Source organism: Plodia interpunctella, chromosome 14 (genome assembly GCF_027563975.2).
Source record: "Plodia interpunctella isolate USDA-ARS_2022_Savannah chromosome 14, ilPloInte3.2, whole genome shotgun sequence".
Classification (NCBI taxonomy): Eukaryota; Metazoa; Arthropoda; class Insecta; order Lepidoptera; family Pyralidae; genus Plodia; species Plodia interpunctella.
Window position 1 is genome coordinate 1,783,606 of NC_071307.1, and position 21,484 is coordinate 1,805,089.

Genomic DNA, 21,484 nt, shown 5'->3' on the forward strand with positions numbered 1-21,484 from the left:
AGATCAGAAAGCCGCATCAAAAGCAACATGTCACAACAAAAAATATCGTATTGGATTTTAGATTTCTAAATTTTATTATAACCATAAGAGTATAAATTATTGAGAAATCAATAATTAGATCTGGTTACATATAACAAACTTATTAAATATGTCACACATACTGTATTGTGGCTTGAGGCGGGGAAATGAATACTAAATATGCCGTCAGAGACCACTATAACAATTTCTATAAACACCACTAGAGGAATAATTTCTGGGTAAAGTTATCTACTAACTCAGTCTCTCTTCCTCTGAGCGCGGTCCTCGGTTTCATTCGCGGATGTGAAGGTTTAAACTGGGGATCCACTCAATAAACCTTTACCTAAATTACAATAAGAATCCGTAGGCGATTGGCTAGCAACAATCACTATTGAACCGGTGATGCTGAAGTTGTTAGGACCGTCCACCTGTGACCGAAAGGTCCCATGTTCGAATCCTACTGATGCAACTATGAGTTTGTATACCAATCTGACTTATGTATGTATTGTTGAATCTTAACTTCACCAATAAGGCCTTATTGGTGAAGTTAAGATTAAAATTTAGCAGTTTGGTGGCCACCAAACAACGTAAGGTTATATAGACTACTGTAGGTATATAATATTGTATTAAAAGGTACTTTTCAGAATGATTGCAACACTAGTGACCCATCCTTTGGATGTGCTGAAAATCCGTCGTCAAATTTCGCCGAATCCTCACGGCTCTTTCAGGAGAGCCTGGAGAATCTACCGTGACGAAGGTTGGAGGTCTTTCTACTGCGGCCTGAGCGCTGGTCTGTGGCGGCAGGTCACCAACACTGCCACCAGGTCGATGGTATACGATATCCTGCATGACAGATATGTTAAGTGAGGATTATACGTTTAATTATGTTGGTTTATGGTCTGAGAACTAACGATGCTGAAGACCTTACGATGTGGAGACGTATTAAGCGGACCCTTATATGGCTGGGAAAGTAATCGGGTAAACAGATGAGAGAGTTCAATGAGAGAGAGAGAGAGATAGATTTTTTTATATAGCTATCAGATCCTCTTCTTCATAGTCGTATTCCTCATGGCTGAGGGTCGTGGTAATTACGTGGAATGAAACACACACAACAACTTTCTTGGCATTATTGATGGAGTGGTTTGCCATTGCCTTCTCCATTTCACACACTTGTTAATAATAATCAACCAATGTGCAGGTTTCCTCACGATGTTTTCCTTCACCGGAAGCAAGTGGTGGTCGATGAAAACTACGATATATATGAGTCAGATTTGAATACAAACTCATATGGCACGAGTAGGATTCGAACATGGGACCTTTTGATCCAACGGCAGGCGTCTTAACCATTACACCACCACCGCTTCTAACAGATCCTACTGCTGAGCAAAAGCAGACCTTAATGTTTTCAACTTCTATCCTTCGCCAGACTTTTATCTATGCTTATAAATTGCTTATTTCTTTTATACTAATATCCGCCATATTATTGATGTGTACCACATTTATACTTTTCTCAAGACATGTTCTATCCAACAGTGGAATCAGCGTCGATATCCATAGCCTAGTTTAGGGTGCTTTAAAATAATAGACACGGAATAATAGAGAAGGGCACTCTGATAAAACCGACGACCGGGTGACAAACAATTACTGCAATCAATTCAACTCTATTGCAAAATCGACACAATTACCGAGTCGTAGAGGTCTATTATGGGGAAACTTGAAATGCAGTGAACTGTACTTAATAAGTTGTGTGTCAGCTTCTTCTTCCGCGTAGATTGTAAAAGTGAGTAAACAGGTATAAACTGAAGATTCTTCTCATAGAAAACCTATCACTATTAAATTTAATTTCACGAATAAGACTGTAACTAAACGTTGATTATCGAATTTCGTAACTCTTGATTCTTCTTCTTGATCCCAGTAGCCACGTATTAGCGCCGTCATCACACGGATTTATTAGTCTAATTGTTTATGTCTAATTGTTTATACATATATACATATGTATACATATAATATGTATACATATATACATATGTATACATATATACATATGTATACATATAGTATGTATACATATATACATATGTATACATATATACATATGTACATACATATAGTATGTATACATATATACATTATGTAATGGAAAACTAGAATACCTTCTAATAAAATCCTTTATCTAGTGTAGCATAATCTAACGAAATATTTCTTTTTTTATATTTTTCGCTAAGAAAGAAAAGAAAGTGTTAAGAATGTTTATTTATTTATTAATTAAGCAAACACAACAGTGTTGATGTGTGACACAATGTGATGGTGTTGCCAATGTGCGCGTATAAAAATATTTGTAAACTGACGCTCTGTGATTTAAGCAGTGTTTCTTTTATGGAAAATGTAGTTTATATGTGAAATAATAATAATAATACGATCTTTCTCTTATACACTTGACTTAGGCCCGTGTATTTCAGTATACCGGTCTGTTTTAAACAGAGACCCAGCATAAAAATGTATACATAATAGAAATAAAATATGGGCTACAAATGCACACATGGGATAAACGTGACACGGAAAGAATGTAAATGAGGTCGCTGCCTCCTGTTGGTTGGCAACACTGAGAGTTTATCAACCAATCTTTACAATTATATATTTGGAATAATGTAGTTCGTCAAAAATCAATTTTCTTCATTTCCTTGACAGCCTGCATGTTTGTTTAGAATGCATAAAGTGGAACCGCCAGAGTCGACACTGATCGTATTAGGCATCATATCCAGCATGGCTGGGGGCGTCGTGGGCAATCCGAGCGAAATGGTGCTCGTGCGCAGAATGGCGGAAGGCTGCCACTTCCTCACTTCGGCTGGCCAGCACACGTGCGAGGGCGCGCCGAGGAAGACTTTTGACTCTTTACGTAAGTAAGTATTTATTCAAAGATTCTGAGAATATATATATATATCAAACCTTGTTCTTTTTTGGAATTATATTGATTGCGTGAAGTAATAACATCGCATCTTAATATAGTTCTAACACAAACTGGATTGATATTTGGATAAACAAGTTTTTTTTACAAAAATATCATTTATGCCATAAGCTTTCAGAGTGATCTTACGCCTTACGAACAATATATGTGCGAGCTGAAAACGGTTGAGGAGTATCGTTTGGAATTCGATCCGGGCTGCACCATCAGGTCGTGCTTATTATAATAATGCATTGTCATGGAAACTGAAGCGACGTGGGAAATTTCAACTTTGCATATTAACTGGAAGTAGGAGAAATCTAACTTGCAAGATTTGATTACAGACAACGGGACAGGTGAAACTTTCTACGACGCGACGAACACTGTGAATAGCCTCGATGGTGATAAGTTAATACAAATCCACACTTCGCCCTTGGTTAGTTGCATCCACAGATCATTTAGCCTTTAGCAATGGTCTGTGGTTACATCTCACTGCGAATCGGCTCGATACTGAGACGTAATGAGATCGCACTACGAACACAAATTTTTTTAGAATTGTTCGCGAGGAAGGCTTCGTGGGGGGCCTCTGGCGAGGTTGCACTTTGACGCTCCTGAGGTCTGCAATGGTCAGTGTAATTCACATAAGTCTCTACGAATGTTTTAAGGTAAGCCAGTATTTTTACAAGCATTTAAATAACTAACCATGTATTGTATCTTCAACTGATTCAGCTAAAACTTATTTTATCTTAACGTTACGTTTAAATGAAAATGCGTTGCTGCCCTCTGCTTGACGTCAACACTCATTGGAATGCTGTTGTTGCCTATATCAGCTATCAACGTGTACATCCACGGATAGATACGAAGGGTCCTATTCAAGGGCGGGAACCACACGACAAATATATCCAAATACAAATCAACAACCTTACGTAATAATACAGCTAACATATAACTTTTGTTTAACTTTTTTTTAATACTCGGGTCCCACTGCTGGGCAAAAGCCTCCCCTCTTTGTTGACAACCACTTCTATTCTATTATATATATATATTATTATTTAATAATCATAATGGTATTACTACTCTGTTGTTTTCATATTTTATGCTTAAGCTGGTCTTAGAATTACTATGAAAGCACGGCCTTTTTAATATTATTATTATTATTTTATAATCATAATTGTTGAATAATAGTAGTATCGCATTGAAAATTTCATTGGATGCCAACCTCTAAGAATAGAACTATATATAGTCTTTTATAGTCGTTTTATAGTCACTTTTATATTATAATTAGAAAAATACATACCTATAATATAATAATCGCTATTCAAGACATTCAAACATAAAGTAGTACCTTAGATACAAAAATAAACAGTTTTTATGTATTTATTCGAATCAAACTTTATTTTAGCTTCGAGCATTTCTGGAAGAAAAGAAATTTGCAAGTGACGAACATACGCTGGGGCTGTACACTGTGACATTAGCACATTTGATCAGCGCGCTGATGACACATCCGGTGGATATCGTCAAATCTTTGTAAGACTCATTCTCTCTTTCAAATTATTATTCTTAGCTTATCTTTTATTAAAAGTTTTTTTTTGTTTGGTTAATTATACACACACACACATTATATATAATTTTTATATTTATGTATAATATTTTATCAGTAATATAACAATGTAAGTACACAATAAAGTGCATGGTCAAAAGGTATGCTAATATTTCCTTTCATCAGCACTCGATCACAATCATAATGTGTTTCAGTATACCTTTTGACCATGTACTTTATTGTGTACTTACATTGTTATTTACTGATAAAAAATTATACATAAATTTATATTTAAAAAATTGTAAGCCCTTCTGGCATAATAGGGACTAACACTGTTTGAATGAGTTTCTTTCGGCAATATGGTCGTTCCGAAATGCTAGTAGTTTGTAGCTTTGGTAAACATCATTTAATTTAGAATATCACGTGATATGGTGCCTGTGAAGGCCTAATTTCTGAATAAATGATTTGATTTTGATTTAGCTATGTTCCCTTATGACTGGGTAAAAGTCTGCTCCAACTACTTCTATTTATCTCTCATCATACTTAATATAAATACGAATGTCTGTCTTTGTATATTTATGTTGTTATATTGTGCTCAGACGATATTGATGAAATTTGAAATATATATATATTGACCCAAGGCCAAACAGGTTGCCGCGGGCAACAGCAAGCATAATACGAGTATATAATTTCAAAATTGTACGTACTGTTAAATAAATTCGCCATTTTATTAAACATAGCGGAGTTTTATTATTAACAAAACAATTTTAATAATGGGAAACTTTTTTTATATTATTTCGTTATTATCGTATAACACCTACTAGTTTTAACATAAGATAGATATATATAAGCGTATATTCTTGTAAAAATTTCTCCTATAGAAGATGTGACCGGCACGCCCTCTAAATAGCGATTAGGATTTTTAACTCAACTCTATTGCCTTTTCAGTTATCAATTATCAAAGAGAAAAGAGGATAGACCACATATGATAATGAGGCATTTATTAAGGACAAGGGGCATGATTGGTCTATTGAGGGGCTTCCCCCCCTACTTCGTCAGAATGACATCTCATGCAATCATCAAGTTTTATGTCATGGAAATAATTTAGAATTACAGAAAATAAGTCATTTGGCTATAAATTTTGTCCAGTAATAGACAAAGATTTTCGACTTTTGTTTTTACTTGCGATGTAAGTATTTATAAAACTTCAAAAAAAAAACTGAAACATGCCTTATTTTATGAAATGTTTCGCTTTCCCAATTCAATATTCATAAAAAAATGAAAATAGACGTTCCATAGCGTGACGACGTTTCAAGAAAGTCGCTAATTATTTAATCAGAGTTATATTTATGAAAGTAAATTATAAAATATAATTAATAAATTACAACACAGTTGGCGACTTTCGGTGTTTCAAAATATACAAAAGAACTCACGAAATGACATCACGCGAAATAAAAGGAAATCTTATTTCAATGAATAAACATTTTGAAAAATGAGAAAGCGAGGCGTTCTTAAAATAAATAAATAAAAATAAAACAAAGTATAATAATTAGTGACGTAAAAATGTAAAAATAGCATTATGTTCAATTTGTTATGTTACATTTTAGAATTTATAATCAATTTATTTATTTATGAATTCAATTGAATCAATTTATCAATTTATTTATTCCATTCAATCCATGGTTTTATTTCTCTCTTTCTCATCATGTTTTTTTCACAGCCATAAGGTGTCAAGCCCAGAGTCCGCTTTCCTATACTTTTCTTCCATCTCACATGGTCTTCTTCAGACCATTGAACACAGGGCAGTCGATGAAATCTGTCATTATATGAGTCAGTTACGAGTAGGATACGAACCTGGTATCTTTCGGTTCACATGCGTCTAAGCGCTAGACCAACCACGTCTTGGCATGAGATTGAAGGCATGTATCTATGCAACCACCGTTTTGGCTAACGATTCAGTCTGTAGGTAGCCTTACATACACGGTCGGTCAATGCAGACGTTGGCCGCCCTTATGGAGTCTGGGCAACCGAGTTGTGATTGTCAAAGTATGAAAAATTTAAAATAATATATGATGTTATTTATTTTCCACTTCGGAATCCTCCACACTGGTGACCCGGTAACCTAGCACGATGGATAAAGAATTTAAACATGTCGAAGACGACATACAACGGCATACCGGAGGAAATTCCGTGGAGTCGCCAGTACCTTATATACCTCAACACATCAGAGGTATATAAGGTATCTGTACGTGTACCACCATTTTGGCCTGCAGAGCCGGAAATATGGTTTGCGCAGGTGGAAGGCCAATTCGCAATTTTGGGAAATAACAAACGATGCAACGAAATTCAATTACGTAATTAGTCAGTTGGACAACAAACATTCAAGGGAAGTCAAGGATATTATAATTAACCCTCCTAAAACGGAGAAATACGAAAAGTTAAAATCTGAACTTGTAAAAAGGCTGACAGCATCGAACGAGAATAAGTTGAAACAGTTGTTGACGCATGAACAACTAGGCGACAGAAAGCAGTCACAGTTCTTGAGCCATTTGAATAGCCTCGCTGGATTGGACGTGCCAGATGATTTTTTGCGGACAATTTGGATGAGTCGCTTGCCACATGGAATTCAGACTGTGCTCGCTGGACAACCAACTTCCACAAATTTGAATGATTTGGCAGATTTAGCTGACCGCATAAATGATCTGACCTCTACGCTTCCATGTATGTCCCTATCCTCCCGCAGTCCATCGAGTGAGATAGAAGTCAGAAGGGAAGTCGCAGAACTCCGTCGACGATTGGAAGGAGTAAACGCAGGCGGTCGCCGAGCTCAGCGACAATCCAGAAGGCTGAGTAGAAGCAGGTCGCGGTCAACGCAGCGATCACAGTCAAACTACAGCAGATTCCCACTGTGCTGGTACCACGCTAAATTCGGTGATAAAGCTTGTGTTAAGCCATGTGATCACAAGGCGGGAAACGGCGCGGGCAGTCGCTAATGGCGACTGACGATTGCCCGTCTTCCAATGGTCGCCTATTTGTAACTGACCGTTCGTCGAAGACACAATTCCTGGTCGACCTGCAGTGTCTTTTCCAAAGCGGCGTTGCATGATAGTCGAGCTAGGACAGACTCTATCTGCCGCAAACGGGTCGGAAATATGTACTTACCGCTAGATTTTGGTTTACGCCGTACATACAGGTGGCGTTTCATTGTAGCTGATGTAACAAAGCCAATTATTGGAGTAGATTTTTAAAATTTTTACAGTTTAATAGTGGATTGTAGGAACCAAAAATTAATAGATAAAACACTACCACAATTTCTTCTATTGCCACTTTACCAAATTAAGTAAGAAGCCACGAAAAAGAAGTACTCGCTAATGTAACTATTTTATTTATATATCTATAACTATAAATATTACACTATACTTAACATTTTATATTATTTTTGACCTAGACTGTGTTAGTACAGTCTGTATTGTAAAAACATATAGTTTCACAGTTTTAAAAATACGGTTCAATAATAAAAATTTAAAGGCGTTCAATGTCGTGACGACATTTATTTGTGGCAATATTTAAGTGGAACTGGGAATATTAAAGATTTCGCTGTAGTCCACGACTTATATTCTTATGGAACAGCCTGTGTTGTCACACTGTACATCGCTATCCAGCCTCCACTTGCTTAGTTTAGCCGATACGACAAAGTGGGATCGCCTGTGCCCGTCACTTGGCCAACGACTGCAAACAACATGCTCCTTTTAGCATTTTAGTGCTAAATAGGTATAGAGATTTCTTAGCGTCCGTTTGCTCGGCAAAACTATAGATTAAAACAGCATAATCAATTCGGCCATAGTAGGATAAAACAGCATTCTAGGACACAACGCCAAAATGAAGGACACACATGGATTAGACTATTACTAAATATAGTAGATTACCTTTTGTCTTAAGCGAGCTTGCTGATAAATGTTGCAATACTATGCGACGCACTGAGACCAATATTTTCGTCGCGTCTGTTTAAAAAACAACGACTTTTCGATAATATCGCTTTGCGTCGCATGAGTCATATCGCGTTCACCTTCAAGACAGCGAGTTACAGATAAAATAACTTAAGAGTTGTCTTCACTAATGAGAATTTATCGTTTTGCTGTTCTGGAGTCCATCATGTGGTAAAGGGTGACCAGCTTCTCAAAGAACACGAAGGTGAGGACAGTGTGGGGGGCGATTTTGGCGAAAGTCGGTATGAAGCCGTGCCACAGCGCCAGGGGACCCTCATACTTGATGATATTCAAGAAAATTGACCATTCACTTGTCCCTTCTCTTGCGTTTTGCACTCTGTGGAGATAAGATACACTGTTTTATTTATTTATCAAATAAGTACTATATGTTGTTCACAGCTCCACCCGCGCGATATCTATTTCAAATGTCATCAAAATCGGTCCACCGTGACAGGCTAGATGTCGTCAAGAAAGGCGTGCCAATGGTAGACCATACTCGAATAGTAAGAACTACTACGGATGTCGAAGATCGTGTGAAGTGAAGAAGAAAAAGTAGGAAAGCGAACGCTGGAGTCAGACGCTGATGATGTAACCAGGAAAATGTTAAAAAATGGTGGCCTGACATTTCAAAACACTGTCCTAGGTTAAAATCTGGAAAGAAGTTCATGTGGGCGAGGTGGCTTTACAGGATCGATGCTTAGACCTCTCGCTGGACAATGAACCTATTGCTATTTACGAAAGCGTAACTGGCTTCTCCAATTAGCGCAGGAAGAGGAATAGTTCACATTTGATGAATGTTCTCCAGTTTCTCCACTTATAGTCTAGCATGGAAGATCTTCTTTTTAGACCTATTTTCCTTAGTTAGGTCTCCATGTGGGCCCTTTAGTGAAATACCTCGTTTTGACGATGTCGATGGGCAGCGAGGCGACGCTGGAGACGAGGCCAGCCACCATGGACGCCAGCACGTGAAGCAGCAAGCCCTCGCCTATTTTCGGTTGCAGCATTTCCCTGGCCTGATGTAGCATTGAAAACAGGGCTTTAGGTATTAAATAAATATAGGAAGCTCAATCTAAAATTGAAGGAGCTGGGCTGGAAACATGTTTTTCACACAGAGAGAGACCAACCAAAAGGCTTATGCAAGAAGAATAAGAAGCAATGGGTCGCGGAAGTCGATGCCGACCTATTGGTGGAATATAGATTTCGAAGATTCAGCATCTTAGTTAAGTGTCTTTTCTCTGATTGACACTATCTTCTCTGATTGACACCTATCGGTGCAGGAGGAGTAGTTGTCGCGTTTTGTTTTTCTTCGTTTCCAGATCTGCAGGTAAGACAAGCGGGTTCCCGAGAAAATTTCGGTATAAAAAGACCCTCATGCTACTCTAGATTATATTGCGTATATATCAAACATGGAAATCTGTTCAGTAGATTTTGCGTAGTCGAGTAACAAACATGTGAGATGTTTTAGACGCTCAGAAACTTTCAACACAGACTCTCTCATGACTGACCTGGATGAGCTAGATGAGCTCCGTGTGACAAAATGACACAACCCGCTGTTTATTTTCGAATAAATCACAATAGTTCCTATTCACCTGTACATAAGTGCTAAGTTGTGATGCATTCACGATCATAGCCCTGACCACGGTGGACATCGTACCACGCCACAGAGCCGACACGCCTTCTTCTCTTATCATCCTGTAGGAAATGAATTTTCAATTAAATATTTTGTGAAAATAGAAAAGCAATGCATTTAAAAAACAAGTACTGATTAGAGCCCATATAAGTTGTACTAACTGCATTATTTAATCAGATTCCCTTAATCTTAGCTAATCTGTATTATATGTGATTTCCCTCCACACATATAAAAGGTGGAAGGTATAATGAATGTTGAAGGGTGAACATATGGACCTGTTTAACTTCTTAATATTTATACTAAAACTATCCTAACTAATATTATAAATGTTTGTTACCTCTTCACGCTCTATTTACTCAACCAATCTACTTGAAATTTTGCATACATGTAGATTAAAGTATGGAGAAGGGCTTTTACTATTCATTTCGGAAAAATACCTGTTCCCGTGGGGAGTTTACGCGGGCGAAACGCGGGTTAAAGCTGGTTAATATATACATGTACTGTTAAACAGTAATGTAAAGCGATGTACATAAAAATAAACAAAAAATCTTGTTGTCCGCATTCGCATCCGCTGATGTGGAAATTTTTGCATCCGCGACAACCCTGCTTCGAACTCGGGACCGTTCGTCCACAGGTTACCTGCTGATAGCGTCGATGACATTCGTGTAGTTCCTCCTCTGGTCTGGTGGTAACTGGCCGTCAGCCGTCATCCTGACGAGCACCACCTCCCCAGGATTGCCCACGAAGGCGCTAAGACCTCCGGAGATCAGACCTAGGGCCAACTTCGTGCCAAAGCCTGGCATGCCATATTTACTGCATAAAAAATATAAGGTGTTTAATTGGCTACTTGACTGGGCAAGAATAAAATGCATATAGGTATTTAGATAAGAATTAAATGCCACTTTTATTGATTAGTATAATTGCGTGATTATTAAATTTTTTTTGTTTCAATTGGAGTATAATAAAAACCTTTTTTTTTCTCGACTTTCGATAGTTTGTCGCTAGATAGTTTTTGACTCCAAAATCGTGACGCCATAATGTACACACATCACAGTTTGACATTAGAAAAAGATCATTGAACTAGTTGGAAAGTAGCCAATTTGTGTTATCACATCTATGTAATATACATATTGATATACCTAGTGAAAAAGGTTTCTAATTCTAAAAGCTACTCTTAATATTAAGTATAAATGAAAAAATAAGAATAAGCAGGTTAAACAGATAATTTTAATACCTTAAATATGAGATGCGAGTGGTAAACACGCCCAAAAAGGTTATAGATACTATTTGAACTGAACTAGATACGAGTATATTATCTGGATATTATGCTAGCACAAGCACGCTATAACATCTTTACGCCGGGCAAAAATATTCTTTATAAAACGTATACCAGTCTATAAAATTAAGTTGTAAACAAACAAAATGAAAAGAAACTTACTCCCTATAATAATCAAACATCAAATTGAAGATGCCGAATCTAGCTGTAGTGTAGGTCGCCTGTCGGAAGAGAGCCGCCGAAATACCGGCGTAAAGACCAAACACCCCATCCTTGGCTACTATTCGTATGATCAAGCTCTTCAACCCTCCATCCCCTGCGATTTTAGGCTCCAATTGCATACGAGTCTTCACCAAATCTGCTGGGTGCACCACGCATCTTGCTAGTATTCTAAATGAATAGGTTCTTATTTAAGAAAACTTGATTTGTATTGAATAACATTAATCTGTCATTGAGGATAAGGCAAAAAATTGCTTAGAGATATTCGATCCTTACGGAAGTAAAGATTACCCATTTGAGACTTCAAAGTTTCAAATGGGGATAAAATCCATGCAAAGGTTGGTCGGTTTAAAATCTTTATAAAAAAACTGGCACAAATTTACCTTACCCTGCTCCTCCACCAATAAAGAAGCTAATATATCCAGGAATGTGTTTGACTGGTTTCTCCACTGGTTTCTCCGGAAGATTCTCCTCGCCCATGCTTCAGCCATAAAAAGATTTAGTGTTGCACCTTCGTTTTCCGAAGGAGATCCGCTCTAGCTAAATACATTGTGCTTGAAATGAAAATATTTTGTTGTATGTGTGGTTTGGAGTTGTCATTGATATGCAAAGAGAATTGTTATTGCCAAGACGACAAGGTATCTGACAGAGATAAGTGAAAACCTTCCTTCGTGGTTGAAATCGAAAAAACGAAAGGCAGAAATCTAGACAATGTCATATCTTCCGTTTCGCTCTCATAAGAGAAACGCTGATATATATTATATATATACTACATAAGAAGAAACGGCACAGAAAGCTAACAGTTCATATAAACCTAGTTCATATAAAACCAGGAACAGTTTTAATGCCTGTCGCGCGCGGAGCCCTTTTAAATCTATGACCTATATATCCATACATATTTATTTTATCTACGGGTAGGACCATGGAATTAATAAGTACTAGGTACAACGAAGTACTTACTAAATCCATACTTACAGTACTTACTAATCCATCTCATACTAAATCCATGGATACAACACCAATCGCCTAGTATGTAAAAAAATGCACGCATCATAATACTATGTACATCAACATCCTTGAAGTCGATAAGACGTAAAACCTGCGTAAAATGTTGATTAAATCAAGTGCCGTATAATATTTGGACAAAGTTTGTCGAAAAATATTTCCAAATTTGTCCGCTGGCATGAGACCGGAGAAGCTGGAGTGCTCTTGTGTTGGAGGCCAATACTCATTTTGTGTCGCTGAACCGGAATAGTCAGTAATGTCTAAGACCTTCATAAAGTCATGAAAATATTCATTTGAAACCGACGATGCGTGCGTGACCATCCTGTTGTTGCAGCGCCCATACGCTGCGGTGACCATTTCCTATCTGGTGGACCGCAAGAATGCTTCCTTACTCAGTAAAAAAAAAGTGCAAATAAAAGACAAATGAATTAAAATAAGCATACACGTTTATTGCATTTGTATTTATATAATAAAGTCACCACTGCCACTCCTCTGTGTAGTCTTGCTCAAAAGGGAAATGTCTCCTGGAAAATAATTGGAAATTAACTATAATTTTCACAGAAGAAAAATTAGTACGAAAGCCGAACCATGGGTACCAATGCTTTAAGGCTGAAGATGGAACAGAAAAGAGAGGTGTAATCATTTTCTTTCTACTCTTTTATCGAGTGTGTTATTGGTAACACTGGTATTAGATTTTATTCAATTCATCTAAAGGCATTGTATGTTACTTTTATGACAACCTACCGTCATTTTAAGTTGATGACCCAAACTAAAAAAGGAGCACAGGTTTCATCTCACACACCTAAAACTAAAACCAACAACCTTAGTCATGTACAAGAGATGAAATCCATGCAAAGGTTGGTCGGTTTAAAATCTTTAGTGACAAATTGTCAATACACACTAATAAACTAACTAATCAGGGCGCAGTGCACTGAGACGTTCATAGTGGATATGCATGGCACGTTACTCTGCATATATATGCCGCGGTGATAAAGGAGAATTTGCTATCAATTTGGATAGGTTGACGTGCGTTCGACTGTATTTATTTAATCATAACATATACAATAAGCTTAACTAGTATTAGTAGTAAGCCTAACTAATATTACAAATGCGAAAGTTTGTTAGCTCTTCACGCTCTATCTACTCAACTAATCTTCTTGAGATTCTGCATACATATAGTTTGAAGTATGGACAAGGTCATACCCGTACATACATAAAATAATAGTACCTACTTAAATGCTTTCATCATTAACCTTGCCACTTGAATATTGTTCAACTACTTTACTAAGTTTAATTTTATTAAATTTAATAAATAAATAACATAACAAATGATATAACAAGTGACCTGCGTGCGGGCGGCGTGGCGGGCGTGGCGGGGCCGGAGCGGCGCGCGCCCGGTTGGCGCCGCGACACCTCGCCCAGCAGCGACAGGCACGAGCGCGACAAGCGCTGGCTGAAGTTCTGACAAACAATATTCAAATGGTATTTATTAATTTGACTTGCGGCCCGTCCCGACTTTGCACGGGTAAAACCGTAATATAAAAAAGTTGCATGTTACTCCTGAAGGTTTTGTCTGTCTCTGTGCCAAAACTTTATTTTATTTTTATTTATTAGGAAGACCAATAGCCATACACACAAAATAGGTTCTAAACTTAAGAAACGTTCAGCCATTTAAAGGGCCTCACATATAAAAACAAAGTAATAAAAAAAAGATTATCATTACCTCTAAGAAAAACAAAAAATAAATAAAAAACCTAATATACAGATTTATATTCTGTTACATTGCTGCCATTTTGCCACTTTCGATCATATATTGATCAAAAGTGGCAAAATGGTAGTTTTTGAGTTTATTTACAAACAAAAATATAAAAACAAATCTTTATAGTATTAGTAAGCTTTTTACAACCATGCCATTCTTGCTACAAGATTGTATTGTCGTCAGAGAATTTTATTAAAAAAAAAAAATGTCAGGTCATCCATATGTCACTGTCATTCAAAGTAAACGTGTAAACAAAATTTCAGCCCAATCCGTGGAAGATATCCGCTTCAATATTGAGTTGCAACATTATGCGGTATTAACTATTCTACGAACATAGTTTACAAGCTTGTAAACCACTACTACGTTACTAAGTATAAGCTACGAAGCTCCGTAGCTTATACTTAGTAACAATCTCGTAGCTTGCGTATCTCTTAACATACTCGTAACTCGTAACATGTAGTAAATTCGTAGCATATGTATATATTGTACACTGTGATTGTACATGTTGTAATGTCAACAAAATTCCTAGTTTCTTTTTCTCTATGTACCCGTAAAAATAATTATAAATAAAACCTTTTAAATAAAGAACTATAATTGTGTACGAAATATGAGGATTGTCATCCTTATGCCTTAGAAAATGTTGTAATGTCAACAATTTTCCTAGTTTATTTTTCTCCGTATAAAATAAATAAATAAATATATTAGGAAAAATCACACAGATTGAGCAAGCCCCAAAGTAAGTTCGGGACTTGTGTTATGGGATACTAACTCAACGATACTATATTTTACAACAAATACATATATAGATAAACATCCAAGATCCGGGACAATCAGAAAAAGATCATTTTCCATCATGACCCGACCGGGGATCGAACCCGGGACCTCTCGGTTTAGTGGCAAGAACTTTGCCACTGCGCCATCGAGGTCGTCAAATAATAGTCAATAATAAAGAATTTTACCGGTAAACAAGGTCCTTTCATCTCTCTAAGGTCTATCTTCCTAAACAGCTCGCACAGCAACAGCTCGTGCAGGCTAGGCGTGCGCGGCCCGAAGATAAGCTCGATTATCTCAGCCACCTGCGAGAGGACGGAGAAAACTATAAATCTAACTAACTATTACCCACAGCTCTGTATGCGGTAAGCTTTGCGTTTGTTAACAAATTTTCACCCCCTTTTCTGGTCTCTAGGGGTACAAATCTGAAAAAAGTATGTTTAAAACCCTATATGGATACTTTAAGTCAGAGTCAGAGACTTTAAGTCACTCCAGGAGTGTTGTATACTCTAGCACAGTCATGTCAAACTTTCACCCCTTTCATGCCCACCCCTGTTTGAACAACTTTATGGATAATTCAAGTCAGGAGTGATGCATATTCTGGCACGGCCATGTCTTGTGCAATCCAGCAAATTACGATTTTGGCAGAAGATCCTGGTCCTGGCAGAAGGGGCAAACCCAAGGCAAAAGTGTTATTGGTTATCGTCAAGGGTGATACGTGTCAATGGTCTGACAAATAATGGTGTCAAAGACAATGCGAACTGGAGAAGAAAAATTAAGAACTCCGACGCTCTATGGCTGCTGATGAAACTAGGAAAGCGCTTAGATGAGACAGTGATGGTTAGATGAGACTTTCCCGTAAGAGCTATGCACACTTTCCTACCAGAATCTCAACTCCAATAAGCCATCCAGATCGTGGCCTTCTAATTTCGCGGCTCTTTGTTTTATCTATTCCCACGCGATACTATACTCACATGCGGGTAGTTGGATACTAAATCCTGCAAAAGCGAGAGGTCCAATTCAGCGCCTGCGCACATCTCGTACAGCACCCGGCCCAAAGACAGCGTCTCCACGTGTTCGAGCGTCGCCAGCGCAATGGGGCTCTGCGGCAGGGCTCCAATGAGCGTGTTTTCTAAGCCGCAGATTCTAAAAAGTTACAAAGGAAAACACGTTATACCTTCTAGGCTGTTAACATTTTTAAAGTCTATTAATAATGTATACGGAACAGATTAAGATGTTCATATGTTTCATTAAACATGTAACGGAAGTATTTATTTTGTTATTTATCACTTTCTTTGCGTGTCGACGATTTCCAACATTTATTAATAATATTTGTTATGATTTTTTACGCTTTTCTTGATTCTTTCCATATGATTATTTTTGTCTGTGTTCGTACTTCGTAGCATCAAACAAACATAATCTATCTATATACCTCGCCACTCCGTTCTGCACGACCACGTTCCCCGAATGCAGATGCCTGAATGGCGGGAACCCCTTCTCCTTGAGGAACATCAGCCCCTCCAGCATCTGCCGTCCGAACCTGGCCACTTGCGGGGCGGGCAGGCCGGCGCCGACCGCACCGTACTTTCTCGAATACTCGTCGTTCCAGTTGCTCTGAGAAAAAGAAATGTTTCGAACATGAACTATACTATACAATTACGTGGAAACTTGATAATTTATTTCGATTGTAAAATTCCACAAGTCTTTTGATCACATCCGATTCGATCGAGATTATGACGCATACGTGGTCAACATTTGCGTTATTCAGCTATTTCAGAATAGAACTGCTTCAGGTAACGGTGGTTCTCCATGCAAAGGATGTGTCCACACCAGCGTAGCAGCAAAACAATGCCAGCACAGCTATTTGGCGGCAGAAATAGACGAGAGTGAGGTACCCATACAGACGACCTTTGTACCAAAGCCTACCTCCGGTAGGTCTCATTGCAAGCTAGATAAATCTCTCACCTTATAAATAAGATCCTTCAGACTCCCCCTAGCGTTGAAAGGCAGCACAGCCAGCGCATGTCCACTGCACAACTCCAGGTCCAGCACTGGGCAGATATACGGGTGGTGCAGCGCGCGGAACAGCTCCATGATGAGTCCGCGGGAGCGCTCGCTCGGCTCGACGGGGCATTTGTTGGTTAATGGCATCTGGAATTAATCTGCAACTGTGATGCAAGCTCTTCGGCGATATAAATGCATTATGCGATCTATTTGAGGCTACTATTTAAAAAATACACTTGTAAATGCGAAATAATAAAAATAAAAAGCTATGATGGAATTTTTGAGAAAAAATATTTAAATTCGCGGTGGTGGTGTAATTGTTAAGACACCCGCCTGTGGATCAAAAGGTCCCAGATTCGAATCCTACACGTGTCACATGAGTTTGTATACCAATCTGACTCATGTATAGTAGTATTCATCGACCACCACTTGCTTCCGGTGAAGGAAAACATCGTGAGGAAACCCGCACACTGGTTGATTCTTATTAACTTGTGTGTGAAATGGAGAAGGCAATGGCTTGAATAATGCCAAGAAAGTTGTTGTGTGTGTTTTATTCCACGTAATAACTACAACCCTCAGCCATGAGGAACACGACTATGAAGAAGAGTTTTCATATTCACTAAAATTCAAGTTAAGTACAAAACGTGTCAACGATGACGACGAATTGGCAATTTGATGGTTATAAAATAAAATATATACAGGTATTTAAATATATGAAACACAATTAAATGTAAATATTGATTAATCAAATGATTTTTTTTATTCCGAAATCGTGACGTCACAGGATAGCTCAATATATCTTTAAGTTTTTGACATTTAACGTATCTGATTTGACAAGTTTTGACAAGAATTGACAATAGTACGTTACTTACCAAAGTGAGAAGTCTGTCTGTCTTGATAGAGTTGTCGTGAATTGCAAACCAGTGTTTATTGGGTCGAGCCCCTATTGAGCCTAGTTGTGATATCAGGTCGTACCTGAAAAGCAGAAAAGGTCATCGTAATTAGTTATTTTTTTATACTAGTAATCTAGCGACCAGGCATGCGGTCCACCTGATGGTATGTGGTCACCACAGCCAATGGACGCCTGCAACACTAGGGTTGTCACACGCGCATTACCTACTTTGTGGCCTAGGATATTTTGTCACTATAATCTGAAATTACAATGCGTCTCTCATCCTTTAAACCAGATCGTGAGATACCATGAAGATCTCCTTTCTTCTAAGGTGGACCACCCTGGGTAGGTAAAAGCCTGTCTTTTGTGTTTTAAGAAGAAAATACAGTTATATATCAGTTTGTTATAATTACCTCGACGATTGTGTCAAATATTCCGTGCAAATGGCCAAAGCTGCAGAACTTTCCATTGAACGCTCAACCCTGGGAAAAATCGAAAAATATGTTACAGATAAATTACACTATTGTATGTACAGTCAACCACATGTCCTCATAAAAATGGTTGAAAAAAGCAGGAAATAAAATCAGAAATGTGTACAATACAGTAATCCAATAATCCGAATGTAACATTTAAATTAGAAGCAGAAATAAAAGATTAGGTCGGCAGGTCGGCCTGCTTCTGATCAAGGAAAACATCGTGAGGAAACTTCTCTAAACTGCGTACTAGCTCACTGTTCAGTTTACTAGTGTATATTTATTTTATTTATTGTTATTTATATACAACGGTACATGTGTATCCTAATAGTTAATAGAAAAATGAAATCTTATAACAACATCTCATATGTTATAGCTAAAGCCGCGGCTACATCTAGATTCACCCGGCTAGACTTAGGTGTAGCCTGCTTGTGTTCGGTTAGACCTGGGTGCAGCCGATATTTGATGATTACATCTAGTTGTATACACCATAAATTTTTAATTATGCCAAAAAAAATAAAGGCTTAATATTAAAGACCCTATTAATACATGTGAGTAATCAAAATTTAATATTATCGTTTATCACCAAAGTTACTTGAGGTTTGTGTTTATCCCAAAATATCAATGAATTATATATGGACGTAGTTTGAAACTCCAAATATTACAATTCATAATTCATTGTATTCTCTCGCTCTCGCGTGCAATGGCCCTGGCATAGGCAAAAAATAAATAAATAAAAAAGAATTTCGAGAATTTATGAATGAAAATCGACTTTGTGTGAACCGCTTCACTGAACCTACCTTTACTATGAAGCGTAGTAGTCAGGTGGCACACTCTAAGTATTATAACAAATTATTATAGATTTTTGTTGATAAATTTTGGATTTCGATTTTTTAAGTTTTAACTATGGACATATTATCAGTATAATAGGTACTGATTTATTTTTTGGCATAATTAAAAATTGATGGTGTATACTTTGAAGCATCCCCGTAAGTGATATAAGTAGGTTGTCAGTGATGGTTTATGAATACTATCAAACATAAGTCAGATTGGTATATGGTCAATACCTTGGCGACGCCGGTGGTTCAGATGGCGAGGACTTCCCCGAACCACTCCCGATCAGAGACTTGTTGAACAACAACTTGGCCAGAGAGTCTATTTTCTGGGCCACAAGCGGAGCGCGTTCAGAATTCTCTTCTGAAAAGTAAACCGAACAATAAATAAATCATAGCCACAATTATCATATAAACCGTGGCTTTTAAAATCTTTACGGAATTATCTCGTCAATCCTTGGAACTAGTGGTGTGCTTGTACCGCTTACAAATCTCTCGGAATTGACGAAATTGTCATCGGCACTTTCTCATTCTTCAAATTTTCCGGTAATTTTCTTAGAACGTTTTCTTACAGGCTCAAACGTCTCGACAACGGCAAATCGCCGGCAAATCGCTACTATAATACTACGAAATTATAAAAAAAAAATTGTTTGATTGATTCAATTTGTGTTCTAAAACTTGAATATTTGCATTACACTAATTTACTTTAGCAACTACACATGAAACTAGAAAAAATAGCAAAATAAAGGGAGAAAATAGAAATAGAATAGTAAAAAAATACTTGAGCTACAAGCGCACGATGATCCGTCTGCATCTTCCTGCTTCCCAGTTTCTTCAGACGGCAAGAACAGAAATACGGACAGTTACATCAATATGATACTAGATAAGATTTGAGACCATCGTACGCTGCAAGAAAGCATAGACCAGAAGAGAACAAGAAAATAAAGAGAATAGAAGCTAAGATTCATAAGAATGGGTCAAGATTGCACTACTTATATAAATCAATAAACAAATAATTTCAGTTATTACATATTATATTAGCAATAGAAAACAATACACTGTTAAAAAGAATCGTGTTGACGAAGGACCCTTCGTCATTCGTCATAAAAATTTTAAAAGCAGGAAATCAAATAGGAAAAAAGGACGAATTTACTCGAGATTTTAAACAAAAGATCTGAATAAGAAGTAGAAGAAAGACTGGATCGTCATGTTTACGGTGAAGGAAACATCGTGAGGAAACCATATACCATACCCACACTCGATAATAACGAAAAACGTCAAGAGAAGAAGATATAACTAATTCGACATTTTATCCCGAGTTACACAATTTAGAAATCCTCATTTAATATAATAGTACTGGGTTTTTCCAATTAGTTACATTGTACACAAAAATACGAGCGTAGGGGGGGCCTACTATGAAACATAAAACACGTCACATAGCACGTAATTGCATCCACACGTTCTCTCTTTGTTTCACATTATGCGTACACGATATGAGAGAAAGAGACAGCGTGTGGATCTTAGTATCCAGCTACGAGTATATTTCGTGGTCTTTAGATACTAGAGTCAATATTAAACTTGAGACGGTTTCGGTTTTTAAATGCAAATGTTGGTTACGTACCCTCACTTTCTTCCCTGTCAGTCGAAACTGAACGTATTTTGAAAGCATTCCGCCTATTGGCGGCAGCTATAGACTCAGGATTCAATTCTGCAGCGGATTGTGCTCTTCTACACGCTCCGCGACGTTTCTTCTTCCTATAGCTCGTCCTGGGTCTCTCCTGGTAGAACCTATCATGGCCTGTTGTCTCTGGTTCCTTTGGCTCTTTGCCCTCATTATTCGCCTTCATATGCTGGTATAAATTGAACATGGCTGATTTCCTTAAGCCCAATGTCAACTTCTTCAAAATGTATTTCATTAATCTGCTCCTCAATTTCCTGTCACTATAATTTATGGCTTAACATCGTAACTTTAAATTAGTATCTTCAGATAAGCGTAATAGTTTTAAGAACAATTAAATTCTTCGATATTGCGTTGAAACGAATGCAATATTCCGCTGCTCGACAAGAACTATGTCAATATAGACTAATTGAAACCTTACAACGCCGGCATTAGCCGAGTAGGCACCTGGCCAGGTAG

The 21,484-nt window shown here is 37.6% G+C and overlaps 3 protein-coding genes across 8 annotated transcripts; 1 reads left to right on the forward strand and 2 right to left on the reverse strand.

Annotated features, from left to right (window-relative positions):
• The first annotated feature begins 18 nt into the window (after nt 1–18).
• LOC128675499 (probable mitochondrial 2-oxoglutarate/malate carrier protein) lies at nt 19–7,746 on the forward strand. 2 transcript variants are annotated; one of them, XM_053754947.2, is made up of 6 exons: nt 19–257; nt 663–881; nt 2,724–2,918; nt 3,513–3,624; nt 4,362–4,486; nt 5,448–7,746. In XM_053754947.2, the coding sequence occupies exons 1-6, from the start codon at nt 199–201 to the stop codon at nt 5,605–5,607; spliced, it is 870 nt and encodes a 289-aa protein (XP_053610922.1). In that variant the 5' UTR covers nt 19–198; the 3' UTR covers nt 5,608–7,746. The 2 variants fall into 2 exon arrangements, with proteins under 2 accessions (XP_053610922.1, XP_053610923.1); XM_053754948.2 differs by having other exon boundaries at nt 663–842.
• Nucleotides 7,747–7,943: 197 nt separating this feature from the next.
• Nucleotides 7,944–12,240, reverse strand: LOC128675497 (mitochondrial 2-oxoglutarate/malate carrier protein-like). 3 transcript variants are annotated; one of them, XR_008405287.2, is made up of 7 exons: nt 11,999–12,240; nt 11,554–11,781; nt 10,755–10,928; nt 10,075–10,177; nt 9,380–9,498; nt 8,426–8,822; nt 7,944–8,228 (listed from the first exon to the last, which is right to left on the reverse strand). XR_008405287.2 is itself a non-coding variant. In XM_053754940.2 (6 exons), exons 1-6 carry the CDS (start codon nt 12,088–12,090, stop codon nt 8,624–8,626), a joined length of 915 nt encoding a protein of 304 aa, XP_053610915.1. In that variant the 5' UTR covers nt 12,091–12,240; the 3' UTR covers nt 7,944–8,623. The 3 variants fall into 3 exon arrangements, 2 of the variants coding, with proteins under 2 accessions (XP_053610915.1, XP_053610916.1); XM_053754940.2 differs by having other exon boundaries at nt 7,944–8,822; XM_053754941.2 differs by having other exon boundaries at nt 7,944–8,822; nt 11,994–12,240.
• Nucleotides 12,241–13,039: 799 nt separating this feature from the next.
• Slob (Slowpoke binding protein) lies at nt 13,040–21,437 on the reverse strand. Of its 3 annotated transcripts, XM_053754937.1 has the most exons (11): nt 20,969–21,436; nt 20,129–20,179; nt 19,582–19,711; nt 18,455–18,523; nt 18,022–18,124; nt 17,111–17,296; nt 16,578–16,759; nt 16,120–16,291; nt 15,334–15,450; nt 13,961–14,076; nt 13,040–13,139 (listed from the first exon to the last, which is right to left on the reverse strand). In XM_053754937.1, exons 1-11 carry the CDS (start codon nt 21,261–21,263, stop codon nt 13,091–13,093), a joined length of 1,470 nt encoding a protein of 489 aa, XP_053610912.1. In that variant the 5' UTR covers nt 21,264–21,436; the 3' UTR covers nt 13,040–13,090. The 3 variants fall into 3 exon arrangements, with proteins under 3 accessions (XP_053610912.1, XP_053610913.1, XP_053610914.1); XM_053754938.1 differs by lacking the exon at nt 20,129–20,179 and having other exon boundaries at nt 20,969–21,437; XM_053754939.1 differs by lacking the exon at nt 13,961–14,076.
• Between the last annotated feature and the right edge of the window lie 47 nt (nt 21,438–21,484).